The sequence below is a fragment of the Eucyclogobius newberryi genome, unplaced genomic scaffold, assembly GCF_026437365.1.
Source record: "Eucyclogobius newberryi isolate DKJ021-1_F unplaced genomic scaffold, fEucNew1.0.hap1 SCAF_18, whole genome shotgun sequence".
Classification (NCBI taxonomy): domain Eukaryota; kingdom Metazoa; phylum Chordata; class Actinopteri; order Gobiiformes; family Gobiidae; genus Eucyclogobius; species Eucyclogobius newberryi.
The window spans coordinates 998,789-1,012,733 of record NW_027315812.1 but is presented as its reverse complement, the minus strand read 5'-3'; the positions used below and the strand labels follow the sequence as shown (position 1 = coordinate 1,012,733).

The 13,945-nt window shown below is 53.9% G+C and overlaps 1 protein-coding gene across 1 annotated transcript in view; it reads right to left on the bottom strand.

Annotated features, from left to right (window-relative positions):
* rmc1 (regulator of MON1-CCZ1) overlaps positions 1-7,679 on the bottom strand; it is a 37,111-nt gene extending 29,432 nt beyond the window's left edge. Inside the window, exons 1-5 of the mRNA XM_072450372.1 lie at positions 7,466-7,679; positions 4,448-4,524; positions 998-1,082; positions 808-864; positions 635-721 (exon numbers count right to left, since the gene is read on the bottom strand). Of these exons, the coding sequence (XP_072306473.1) occupies positions 635-721; positions 808-864; positions 998-1,082; positions 4,448-4,524; positions 7,466-7,564 (405 nt within the window). The 5' untranslated portion in view covers positions 7,565-7,679. The remainder of the gene's footprint in view (positions 1-634; positions 722-807; positions 865-997; positions 1,083-4,447; positions 4,525-7,465) is intronic.
* Positions 7,680-13,945: the final 6,266 nt, after the last annotated feature.

Below are 13,945 nucleotides of genomic sequence, written 5' to 3'. Positions count from 1 at the left end.
TTCAGACCTGGTTCAGACCCGGTTTAGACCTGGTTCAGACCTGGTTCAGACCCGGTTTAGACCTGGTTCAGACCTGGTTTAGACCCGGTTTAGACCTGGTTCAGACCTGGTTCAGACCTGGTTCAGACCCGGTTTAGACCTGGTTCAGACCTGGTTTAGACCTGGTTCAGACCTGGTTTAGACCTGGTTCAGACCTGGTTCAGACCTGGTTTAGACCCGGTTTAGACCTGGTTCAGACCCGGTTTAGACCTGGTTCAGACCTGGTTCAGACCTGGTTTAGACCTGGTTCAGACCTGGTTTAGTCCTGGTTTAGTCCTGGTTTAGACCTGGTTTAGTCCTGGTTCAGACCTGGTTTAGACCCGGTTTAGACCTGGTTCAGACCCGGTTTAGACCTGGTTCAGACCTGGTTCAGACCTGGTTCAGACCCGGTTTAGACCTGGTTCAGACCTGGTTCAGACCCGGTTTAGACCTGGTTCAGACCTGGTTCAGACCTGGTTTAGACCTGGTTCAGACCTGGTTTAGACCTGGTTCAGACCTGGTTCAGACCTGGTTTAGACCTGGTTCAGACCTGGTTCAGACCCGGTTTAGACCTGGTTCAGACCTGGTTCAGACCTGGTTTAGACCTGGTTCAGACCTGGTAGTACTCGATGCCTTGGTCAGTGATGAAGACGACCTCGTTCCAGTTGGTCCAGCAGAATCCCAGCACAGACGCATTCTTGGTCTGAAAATGACATCAAACAGTTAAAACATGTCCATGAAATAAAAAAAAAGCAGAATATTTTGTAAAAAACAAGTTTTTCTCCAGACCTTACACTCCTGAGAGAACTCTGTGTGCGGGAAATCTGGGATGAAGTTTAAGAAATCCTAAAAGCACAAAACACACAAAACCCTTTAAAGACCCAATACAAACTGGTCCAGGTCCAGGTCCAGGTCCAGGTCCAGGTCCAGGTCCAGGTCCAGGTCCAGGTCCAGGTCCAGGTCCAGGTCCAGGACTGACCACAGACTTGGAGGTCCTCTGCACGGCCAGGATCTTGTTCCCCAGAGAGAACTTGATGCACTTGACCTCTCCTCTGTCCTCCATCCTTCAGGAGCACAAGAACCAGATCCATCAATGATAATATCTGTGCCTGAAGTGTTCTCCGTGAGGGCCGTTACCATGGCAACCGCAGTGGTCAAACATACCGCCAGGTTTGAAGAGAAGCGCACGTCAGTGGTGGAGTTATACTGGCTTTAGGAGCAGAACGTGAGGAGCAGAACGTGTGTACCGCTACGACGGACCGGATCTGGACTTGTAAAAACTTTTCGGTTCAGGTCCAAAAAAAACGAAACCCGGTGATTCGGTTCTGGACTCATATAAAATATAACACAGACAAATTATCTCCTTTTTGTTCTAGAATCTAAACCATCTTAAACCTTCCATTCATCGCCAAATTCACGCTGGAAAAGACGTAAACACTGACATGTGTCGCTGTCAATGTCGCACACGGACCATAATTAGTGACGCACACGTCTTCAGGGCAGAAGATGAAGCCGGTGAAATAGGATTAAAGATGCGAGAGACAGAACCGTGTCTCCACACGTGAACACTGAAGTGAACCGTGTCTCCACACGTGAACACTGAAGTGAACCGTGTCTCCACACGTGAACACTGAAGTGAACCGTGTCTCCACACGTGAACACTGAAGTGAACCGTGTCTCCACACGTGAACACTGAAGTGAACCGTGTCTCCACACGTGAACACTGAAGTGAACCGTGTCTCCACACGTGAACACTGAAGTGAACCGTGTCTCCACACGTGAACACTGAAGTGAACCGTGTCTCCACACGTGAACACTGAAGTGAACCGTGTCTCCACACGTGAACGCTGAAGTGAACCGTGTCTCCACACGTGAACACTGAAGTGAACCGTGTCTCCACGGGTGAACGCTGAAGTGAACCGTGTCTCCACGGGTGAACGCTGAAGTGAACCGTGTCTCCACACGTGAACACTGAAGTGAACCGTGTCTCCACACGTGAACACTGAAGTGAACCGTGTCTCCACGGGTGAACGCTGAAGTGAACCGTGTCTCCACGGGTGAACGCTGAAGTGAACTGTGTCTCCACACACACGTGAACGCTGAAGTGAACCGTGTCTCCACACGTGAACGCTGAAGTGAACCGTGTCTCCACGCGTGAACGCTGAAGTGAACCGTGTCTCCACACGTGAACACTGAAGTGAACCGTGTCTCCACGGGTGAACGCTGAAGTGAACCGTGTCTCCACGGGTGAACGCTGAAGTGAACCGTGTCTCCACACGTGAACACTGAAGTGAACCGTGTCTCCACGGGTGAACGCTGAAGTGAACCGTGTCTCCATGGGTGAACGCTGAAGTGAACCGTGTCTCCACGCGTGAACGCTGAAGTGAACCGTGTCTCCACACGTGAACACTGAAGTGAACCGTGTCTCCACGGGTGAACGCTGAAGTGAACCGTGTCTCCACGGGTGAACGCTGAAGTGAACCGTGTCTCCACACGTGAACACTGAAGTGAACCGTGTCTCCACACGTGAACACTGAAGCCGGTAAGATCGCTGGCTAATGTGCTGCGGGCGTCGTGGCGTGTTAAAGGGGCGTGGCCATGTGTTAAAGGGGCGGGGTTAGCGTGGTCTGGGTGTAAATATGAATGAAATAACTGAAGTATTATGTTGTGGTGTGATGTATTTGGCATTAAGTAAATACAAAGTAAAGTTAAAGTAATATTGCTTAATTGCTGCATTCATTCATTGGAGTTTATATTTTGTAATAGTATTTTGTATTTGTATTCTACAGTTGTTAAATATGGTCTGGTGTTTAATGCTGTTAATATGATGCATTATTTTGATGTGATGTGTAAAACATTTTCATATTCTATTTTTGATACTGCTAAGTTGCTGCTTTATAGTGATTCTAGTTGACTTTTATGCTAGTTTTTGTAACTGTTATTTTACACTGTTATTTAATTATTTACACTGGTGTTTTGTCTGTTTGACGGTTTTATCTGACTTTTGATGCTAAAGGATCTGAACATTAAATGTGGAATGGACCATTTTTTCCAGCAAATGTTTTATCATATTTCCTCGTGTCATGGATAAATCATTTGTCCTGCCACGTGTCAATCATAAAACGCACCTGTCGCTCACCTGCAGCCGCGTCAGGCTCGTCCTCACGTTTCTGCGTGCCTAAGCGCATGGATCTATCATAATATAGTTCCCTCAGTGAACGGGGCAAAATGAAGACGGAGAAAGACAGTTCGAGCTGACGCAGAAGTGACAGAAATCTACGGGAGACGAAAGATGTGATGCGCTCCGTTGCACTAATAAACAAACGCACGTGTGTGTTGTATCAATCCACACGGGGGAGTGGCATGTGCACGGGGGAGTGGCACGAGCACGGGGGAGTGGCATGTGCACGGGGGAGTGGCACGAGCACGGGGGAGTGGCATGTGCACGGGGGAGTGGCACGAGCACGGGGGAGTGTCATGTGCACGGGGGAGTGGCATGTGCACGGGGGAGTGGCATGTGCCCGGGGGAGTGGCATGTGCACGGGGGAGTGGCATGAGCACGGGGGAGTGGCATGAGCACGGGGGAGTGGCATGTGCCCGGGGGAGTGGCATGTGAACGGGGGAGTGGCATGTGCCCGGGGGAGTGGCATGTGCCCGGGGGAGTGGCATGTGCACGGGGGAGTGGCATGAGCACGGGGGAGTGGCATGTGCACGGGGGAGTGGCACGAGCACGGGGGAGTGGCACGTGCACGGGGGAGTGGCACGAGCACGGGGGAGTGGCATGAGCACGGGGGAGTGGCATGAGCACGGGGGAGTGGCATGTGCACGGGGGAGTGGCATGAGCACGGGGGAGTGGCATGTGCACGGGGGAGTGGCATGTGCACGGGGGAGTGGCATGTGCACGGGGGAGTGGCATGTGCACTTCCGCCTGCATTCTCAAATCGCCGAAAAATCGTCCATACCGCCTTTAAAGATGGAAATGTGTCTAAAGATGAAACATTGTATCAGATGAAACAGCTGCTTTGACCCTTGACCCCGACTGACCCTGTCAACAACACTCAACATGCTCTTGTTCCTCAAGTAAAACACATGAATGTGTGTGAACTGTTTAAGCTATAGTTTAGCTCGTAGCTTGTGATTTGTAAGTTGTAGCTTCTGTTAAAAGCAGTGAATAAATCAGACAAGTTGAGTTTATTTCAGTTGCAGTTAAGCCTTGTGTTTGATAGTTGTCCTTGTTCAAGTGTCTTCACTTAATTTAGCCAAGTGTCTTGTGTTATGCTGTTATAACATTATGCAAATATGGCCTGTGTTCAGGTCCGGACCTAATGAGTCCGGACCTGAACCTAAAACCTCTGGATTCGAATCCAGACTTGAACTTGAACGTGGGTTTAGGTCTGCATCCCTGAGCAGAACGTGTGAGGTGTGTTACCTGAACGCCACGCTGCTTTTGTCCTCCGGCCCTTTGACGACGACTCCCGTGGCTCCGCCCGAACGCACCGCGAACACCTGCCACAGAAGCAGAGCGGTCAGTGTGAGGACAGGTCAGTGTGAGGACAGGTCAGTGTGTGGACAGGTCGGACAGGTCAGCGTGAGGACAGGTCAGCGTGTGGACAGGTCAGTGTGTGGACAGGTCAGTGTGAGGACAGGTCGGACAGGTCAGCGTGAGGACAGGTCAGCGTGTGGACAGGTCAGTGTGTGGACAGGTCAGTGTGAGGACAGGTCAGCGTGAGGACAGGTCAGCGTGTGGACAGGTCAGTGTGTGGACAGGTCAGTGTGAGGACAGGTCAGTGTGTGGACAGGTCAGCGTGAGGACAGGTCAGCGTGAGGACAGGTCAGCGTGTGGACAGGTCAGTGTGTGGACAGGTCAGTGTGAGGACAGGTCAGTGTGAGGACAGGTCAGCGTGAGGACAGGTCAGCGTGTGGACAGGTCAGTGTGAGGACAGGTCAGCGTGTGGACAGGTCAGCGTGAGGACAGGTCAGTGTGAGGACAGGTCAGTGTGTGGACAGGTCAGCGTGAGGACAGGTCAGCGTGAGGACAGGTCAGTGTGTGGACATGTCAGCGTGAGGACAGGTCAGCGTGTGGACAGGTCGGACAGGTCAGTGTGTGGACAGGTCAGTGTGAGGACAGGTCAGTGTGTGGACAGGTCAGTGTGAGGACAGGTCAGCGTGAGGACAGGTCAGTGTGAGGACAGGTCAGCGTGAGGACAGGTCAGCGTGAGGACAGGTCAGCGTGTGGACAGGTCAGTGTGAGGACAGGTCAGCGTGAGGACAGGTCAGCGTGTGGACAGGTCAGTGTGTGGACAGGTCAGTGTGAGGACAGGTCAGCGTGAGGACAGGTCAGCGTGTGGACAGGTCAGTGTGTGGACAGGTCAGCGTGAGGACAGGTCAGACAGGTCAGTGTGTGGACAGGTCAGCGTGAGGACAGGTCAGCGTGTGGACAGGTCAGTGTGTGGACAGGTCAGTGTGAGGACAGGTCAGTGTGTGGACAGGTCAGCGTGAGGACAGGTCAGCGTGTGGACAGGTCAGTGTGAGGACAGGTCAGCGTGAGGACAGGTCAGCGTGTGGACAGGTCAGTGTGAGGACAGGTCAGTGTGAGGACAGGTCAGCGTGAGGACAGGTCAGTGTGTGGACAGGTCAGTGTGAGGACAGGTCAGCGTGTGGACAGGTCAGCGTGAGGACAGGTCAGTGTGAGGACAGGTCAGCGTGTGGACAGGTCAGCGTGTGGACAGGTCAGCGTGAGGACAGGTCAGCGTGTGGACAGGTCAGTGTGTGGACAGGTCAGTGTGAGGACAGGTCAGCGTGAGGACAGGTCAGCGTGAGGACAGGTCAGTGTGAGGACAGGTCAGTGTGTGGACAGGTCAGTGTGAGGACAGGTCAGCGTGAGGACAGGTCAGTGTGAGGACAGGTCAGCGTGAGGACAGGTCAGCGTGAGGACAGGTCAGCGTGTGGACAGGTCAGTGTGAGGACAGGTCAGCGTGAGGACAGGTCAGCGTGTGGACAGGTCAGTGTGTGGACAGGTCAGTGTGAGGACAGGTCAGCGTGAGGACAGGTCAGCGTGTGGACAGGTCAGTGTGTGGACAGGTCAGCGTGAGGACAGGTCAGACAGGTCAGTGTGTGGACAGGTCAGCGTGAGGACAGGTCAGCGTGTGGACAGGTCAGTGTGTGGACAGGTCAGTGTGAGGACAGGTCAGTGTGTGGACAGGTCAGCGTGAGGACAGGTCAGCGTGTGGACAGGTCAGTGTGAGGACAGGTCAGCGTGAGGACAGGTCAGCGTGTGGACAGGTCAGTGTGAGGACAGGTCAGTGTGAGGACAGGTCAGCGTGAGGACAGGTCAGTGTGTGGACAGGTCAGTGTGAGGACAGGTCAGCGTGTGGACAGGTCAGCGTGAGGACAGGTCAGTGTGAGGACAGGTCAGCGTGTGGACAGGTCAGCGTGTGGACAGGTCAGCGTGAGGACAGGTCAGTGTGTGGACAGGTCAGCGTGAGGACAGGTCAGTGTGAGGACAGGTCAGTGTGTGGACAGGTCAGCGTGAGGACAGGTCAGCGTGAGGACAGGTCAGTGTGTGGACAGGTCGGACAGGTCAGCGTGTGGACAGGTCAGTGTGTGGACAGGTCAGCGTGAGGACAGGTCAGTGTGAGGACAGGTCAGTGTGTGGACAGGTCGGACAGGTCAGCGTGTGGACAGGTCAGTGTGTGGACAGGTCAGCGTGAGGACAGGTCAGTGTGAGGACAGGTCAGTGTGTGGACAGGTCGGACAGGTGAGCGTGTGGACAGGTCAGCGTGAGGACAGGTCAGTGTGAGGACAGGTCAGCGTGAGGACAGGTCAGCGTGTGGACAGGTCAGTGTGAGGACAGGTCAGCGTGAGGACAGGTCAGCGTGTGGACAGGTCAGTGTGAGGACAGGTCAGCGTGAGGACAGGTCAGCGTGTGGACAGGTCTCTAAGGTGTCTCATGATGTCCTCAGGAGGTCTTCAGTTGGACGCAGGAGGGACGATGATAAATCTAATATTGCAGAATCAACACAATAATCAGTAACAGCTTCTTTAGTTCTTTAGATGTTTTATCCGTGGATCTTGTACTTTTAAAGACATCATGTTTTTATCTTGACACAAACACTGTGACCACAACATTAAATGAAATGAAACTGGAAGTGCATTTTAAACATATTTAAAGAATAAAATACAAACTAAGCATTTGAAATGATCGTGAGGCTTTTCTGTGATTTAATTTCATGTTCTGTGCCACTTATGGCTCTGCTCGTGTTTGTTTACATTTCTAACATTGAAACTAATGTCATGAATATACATAATACATTTATATTCTGGTCGATGTCGTAGTGCGAAAACATATTTGAAATCCAAGTGCGGTTTCCTCATTCAAACTCATAAAAAAAAGTTTAAAAGCTTTAATAAACCTGCTCCTGCAGAGCTAACAGGCTAACAGGCTAACCTGTTTGTTAGCCTCGTCGAAGAACACGTTGTTGACGCTGGACGCGTGCTCAAACGTCACGGGGCTCTCGCTCAGCTCCAGATAATGTTCCTCCGACATTTCCGACACTTTCACGGACCAAAGCGACACGTTTTAGAGAGAAAAGTGACGAAAAGTCCTGAAAATGCGCAGCCGCGGCGGAAGCTTCAGCTCCGCGTCACGTGTCACCGGCCGCTTTCAAAATAAGACGAACCCGAGACAAATAACGCGTGATTTTGTATTTTTAAACTTTACATTGTCATAAAACTGAACGAAAGAGCGTTTGAATGATTTAAAAGGGACATATTTGCTACTTCGTTGGATATCGAGTATTTATTTCATGTTTGAAGCACGCTAAATACTTTATTTTGAAATGTAAAAGGAAACGGCAATGTTTTGCTTTTTCCTAAATCATGTGACTCCAAGATCACGTGATATTCATTTATTTTATTTTATTCAAGCTGACTATAAAAGATTCCTTTTCTTTTTACATTACAATGTGTGAATGAAACGAGCAGAAATAAAAAATATCAAATGATTTAAATATAATAAGTCTTTATATCTGCAAAACGTTTAACCACTTTTAAACAGGCTTCATCTTGTATTTATGTATTTCATGTTTGTCAAAGCGTTACAAGGCCCCTCCTCCTCTTGTCCTCTGGGCTGGTGGACACCTCCTCTTGTCCTCTGAGCTGGTGGACACCTCCTATTGTCCTCTGAGCTGGTGGACACCTCCTCTTGTCCTCTGAGCTGGTGGACACCTCCTCTTGTCCTCTGAGCTGGTGGACACCTCCTCTTGTCCTCTGGGCTGGTGGACACCTCCTCTTGTCCTCTGGGCTGGTGGACACCTCCTCTTGTCCTCTGAGCTGGTGGACACCTCCTCTTGTCCTTTGAGCTGGTGGACACCTCCTCTTGTCCTCTGAGCTGGTGGACACCTCCTCTTGTCCTCTGAGCTGGTGGACACCTCCTCTTGTCCTTTGAGCTGGTGGGCTCCTCCTCTTGTCCTTTGAGCTGGTGGACACCTCCTCTTGTCCTCTGAGCTGGGGGACACCTCCTCTTGTCCTCTGAGCTGGTGGACACCTCCTCTTGTCCTCTGAGCTGGTGGGCTCCTCCTCTTGTCCTCTAAACTGGTGGACACCTCCTCTTGTCCTCTGAGCTGGTGGGCTCCTCCTCTTGTCCTCTGAGCTGGTGGACACCTCCTCTTGTCCTCTGAGCTGGTGGGGGCTCCTCCTCTTGTCCTTTGAGCTGGTGGACACCTCCTCTTGTCCTCCTCACTGTAGGACACCTCCTCTTGTCCTCCTCACTGTAGGACACCTCCTCTTGTCCTCCTCACTGTAGGACACCTCCTCTTGTCCTCTGAACTGGTGGACACCTCCTCTTGTCCTCTGAACTGGTGGACACCTCCTCTTGTCCTCTGAGCTGGTGGGCTCCTCCTCTTGTCCTCTGAGCTGGTGGACACCTCCTCTTGTCCTCAGAGCTGGTGGACACCTCCTCTTGTCCTCTGAGCTGGTGGGCACCTCTCTTAGAGTCTTCTCTTGGGGTCTTCTCTTGGGGTCTTCTCTTGGGGTCTTCTCTTAGGGTCTTCTCTTGGGGTCTTCTCTTGGGGTCTTCTCTTGGGGTCTTCTCTTAGGGTCTTCTCTTAGGGTCTTCTCTTGGGGTCTTCTCTTGGGGTCTTCTCTTAGGGTCTTCTCTTAGGGTCTTCTCTTGGGGTCTTCTCTTGGGGTCTTCTCTTGGGGTCTTCTCTTAGGGTCTTCTCTTGGGGTCTTCTCTTGGGGTCTTCTCTTAGGGTCTTCTCTTGGGGTCTTCTCTTGTGCTGGCTCCAGCTCTTGTTTCTTGATTGTTACAAATGTGTCATCGACGTAGCGACACCAAAGCTTTGGGGCGGAGCCTGGTGGGCGGGGCTTACTCAGAGTAGGATTTCCGGTCTTGATCCGCAGATTGAGAATGACTCTTGGATTCTTGGAGCGTTGAAACGTTTCGGGTTTTTTTAAAGTCCAAATGAAACAATTGAATCTTTTTCTACAATGAAACCCTCCTGGACGAGTGAGGTATTACAGGACACGCCCGCCTCAGCATCCTCCTCCTTTAACCCTTAACAGCCCTTCATCATTTGACCCAGATGTTTATCTCTATTCTGTGGGAGCCTCAGTGGTGTTCCATTTTCGGGCAACATTTAATATTAATGTTGAATGGATAAAGTGCATTCATTCTAAACAGAAAAGATGTTTATAACTTTAACTTTACAACAGACGCAAAGAATTACAGAACAATTGTCAGAATGGCATTGCTCTTGACATGCTTTCTGCTATTTGCTCTGTTTGGTACTTTCATTCCTAACAATACTGCCCCTGATGGCAAGGATGCTAAAGCTCCAGCTTAGCTCTGGCTAAAGCTCCAGCTTAGCTCTGGCTAAAGCTCCGGCTAAAGCTCCGGCTAAAGCTCCGGCTAAAGCTCCGGCTAAAGCTCCAGCTTAGCTCTGGCTAAAGCTCCGGCTAAAGCTCCGGCTAAAGCTCCAGCTTAGCTCTGGCTAAAGCTCCGGCTAAAGCTCCGGCTAAAGCTCCGGCTAAAGCTCCAGCTTAGCTCCGGCTAAAGCTCCGGCTAAAGCTCCGGCTAAAGCTCCGGCTAAAGCTCCAGCTAAAGCTCCGGCTAAAGCTCCGGCTTAGCTCCGGCTAAAGCTCCGGCTAAAGCTCTCTCAGATGAACTGCTGATGCCTCATGGTCTGTGGTTAAACAGCCTCTTGGGCCCTTGGGCCCTTGGGCTGCACTGTGGCGTTCACTCATCTCTTTGTTGTTGTCAGTGTATTGATTGTGATTGGATTGTGTTCCTGTCTTAGAACAAACACCTGCACATGTCCTGACCTTGAGGATTAATGTTGCCAGATCAAGAATCTGACCCTGATGATGACAAAACTCACATATCTTAGTCTGAACCTGACAATCTGGACTACAACCACCATGTGTCCAACCGGGACACCGTATGTCCAACCGGGACACCGTGTGTCCAACCGGGACACCGTGTGTCCAACCGGGACACCGTATGTCCAACCGGGACACCGTGTGTCCAACCGGGACACCGTATGTCCAACCGGGACACCGTATGTCCAACCGGGACACCGTGTGTCCAACCGGGACACCATGTAAACCTGTAAACAGTTGTCTTTGTGGATGCTTTATTGTTCAGAAAATATCAGCGTTAGATGATGTCATTAAATCACTAATTAAATGATATTGAACACATTTTAAGAGTATTTAAACTGTGTACTGACAGAGTATTTAAACTGTGTACTGACAGAGTATTTAAACTGTGTACTGACAGAGTATTTAAACTGTGTACTGACAGAGTATTTAAACTGTGTACTGACAGAGTATTTAAACTGTGTACTGACAGAGTATTTAAACTGTGTACTGACAGAGTATTTAAACTGTGTACTGACAGAGTATTTAAACTGTGTACTGACAGAGTATTTAAACTGTGTACTGACAGAGTATTTAAACTGTGTACTGACAGAGTATTTAAACTGTGTACTGACAGAGTATTTAAACTGTGTACTGACAGAGTATTTAAACTGTGTACTGACAGAGTATTTAAACTGTGTACTGACAGAGTATTTAAACTGTGTACTGACAGAGTATTTAAACTGTGTACTGACAGAGTATTTAAACTGTGTACTGACAGAGTATTTAAACTGTGTACTGACAGAGTATTTAAACTGTGTACTGACAGAGTATTTAAACTGTGTACTGACAGAGTATTTAAACTGTGTACTGACAGAGTATTTAAACTGTGTACTGACAGAGTATTTAAACTGTGTACTGACAGAGTATTTAAACTGTGTACTGACAGAGTATTTAAACTGTGTACTGACAGAGTATTTAAACTGTGTACTGACAGAGTATTTAAACTGTGTACTGACAGAGTATTTAAACTGTGTACTGACAGAGTATTTAAACTGTGTACTGACAGAGTATTTAAACTGTGTACTGACAGAGTATTTAAACTGTGTACTGACAGAGTATTTAAACTGTGTACTGACAGAGTATTTAAACTGTGTACTGACAGAGTATTTAAACTGTGTACTGACAGAGTATTTAAACTGTGTACTGACAGAGTATTTAAACTGTGTACTGACAGAGTATTTAAACTGTGTACTGACAGAGTATTTAAACTGTGGGAGGAGCCAGACACCACAAGCTTCTGTTTGTACCAAATAAAGAGTTTAAGAACGATCCTCGCCTCTCGCAGTCGTTTACAGACCCGGGCCGGACGCGGGCCGCGGGTTGGACGCGGGTTGGACGCGGGTTGGACGCGGGTTGGACGCGGGTTGGACGCGGGTTGGACGCGGGACGGACCCGGGCCGGACGCGGGCCGCGGGTTGGACGCGGGACGGACCCGGGCCGGACGCGGGCCGCGGGTTGGACGCGGGTTGGACGCGGGTTGGACGCGGGTTGGACGCGGGACGGACCCGGGCCGGACGCGGGCCGCGGGTTGGACGCGGGTTGGACGCGGGTTGGACGCGGGTTGGACGCGGGACGGACCCGGGCCGGACGCGGGCCGCGGGTTGGACGCGGGTTGGACGCGGGTTGGACGCGGGTTGGACGCGGGACGGACCCGGGCCGGACGCGGGCCGCGGGCCGCGGGTTGGACGCGGGTTGGACGCGGGTTGGACGCGGGACGGACCCGGGCCGGACGCGGGCCGCGGGTTGGACGCGGGTTGGACGCGGGTTGGACGCGGGTTGGACGCGGGACGGACCCGGGCCGGACGCGGGCCGCGGGCCGCGGGTTGGACGCGGGTTGGACGCGGGTTGGACGCGGGACGGACCCGGGCCGGACGCGGGCCGCGGGTTGGACGCGGGTTGGACGCGGGTTGGACGCGGGTTGGACGCGGGACGGACCCGGGCCGGACGCGGGACGCGGGCCGCGGGTTGGACGCGGGTTGGACGCGGGACGGACCCGGGCCGGACGCGGGCCGCGGGTTGGACGCGGGTTGGACGCGGGTTGGACGCGGGTTGGACGCGGGACGGACCCGGGCCGGACGCGGGCCGCGGGCCGCGGGTTGGACGCGGGTTGGACGCGGGTTGGACGCGGGACGGACCCGGGCCGGACGCGGGCCGCGGGTTGGACGCGGGTTGGACGCGGGTTGGACGCGGGTTGGACGCGGGACGGACCCGGGCCGGACGCGGGCCGCGGGTTGGACGCGGGTTGGACGCGGGTTGGACGCGGGTTGGACGCGGGACGGACCCGGGCCGGACGCGGGCCGCGGGCCGCGGGTTGGACGCGGGTTGGACGCGGGTTGGACGCGGGACGGACCCGGGCCGGACGCGGGCCGCGGGTTGGACGCGGGTTGGACGCGGGTTGGACGCGGGTTGGACGCGGGACGGACCCGGGCCGGACGCGGGCCGCGGGTTGGACGCGGGTTGGACGCGGGTTGGACGCGGGTTGGACGCGGGACGGACCCGGGCCGGACGCGGGCCGCGGGCCGCGGGTTGGACGCGGGTTGGACGCGGGTTGGACGCGGGACGGACCCGGGCCGGACGCGGGCCGCGGGTTGGACGCGGGTTGGACGCGGGTTGGACGCGGGTTGGACGCGGGACGGACCCGGGCCGGACGCGGGCCGCGGGTTGGACGCGGGTTGGACGCGGGTTGGACGCGGGACGGACCCGGGCCGGACGCGGGCCGCGGGTTGGACGCGGGTTGGACGCGGGTTGGACGCGGGTTGGACGCGGGACGGACCCGGGCCGGACGCGGGCCGCGGGCCGCGGGTTGGACGCGGGTTGGACGCGGGTTGGACGCGGGACGGACCCGGGCCGGACGCGGGCCGCGGGTTGGACGCGGGTTGGACGCGGGTTGGACGCGGGTTGGACGCGGGACGGACCCGGGCCGGACGCGGGCCGCGGGTTGGACGCGGGTTGGACGCGGGTTGGACGCGGGTTGGACGCGGGACGGACCCGGGCCGGACGCGGGCCGCGGGCCGCGGGTTGGACGCGGGTTGGACGCGGGTTGGACGCGGGACGGACCCGGGCCGGACGCGGGCCGCGGGTTGGACGCGGGTTGGACGCGGGTTGGACGCGGGTTGGACGCGGGACGGACCCGGGCCGGACGCGGGCCGCGGGTTGGACGCGGGTTGGACGCGGGTTGGACGCGGGACGGACCCGGGCCGGACGCGGGCCGCGGGTTGGACGCGGGTTGGACGCGGGTTGGACGCGGGTTGGACGCGGGACGGACCCGGGCCGGACGCGGGCCGCGGGTTGGACGCGGGCCGGACGCGGGACAATGAATAATGAATAAAATGGTGTATGCAATAATACAAACAGAGTGTAAACAGTTGTCTTTGTGGATGCTTTATTGTTCAGAAAATATCAGGTTAAATTTCATAAAAGAATTAAAAACAAACAATACAATCATTTAGATCAAATCATAAACAAATAAAACTGACGTGTTCATGAGAGAATACATTGATTAAGA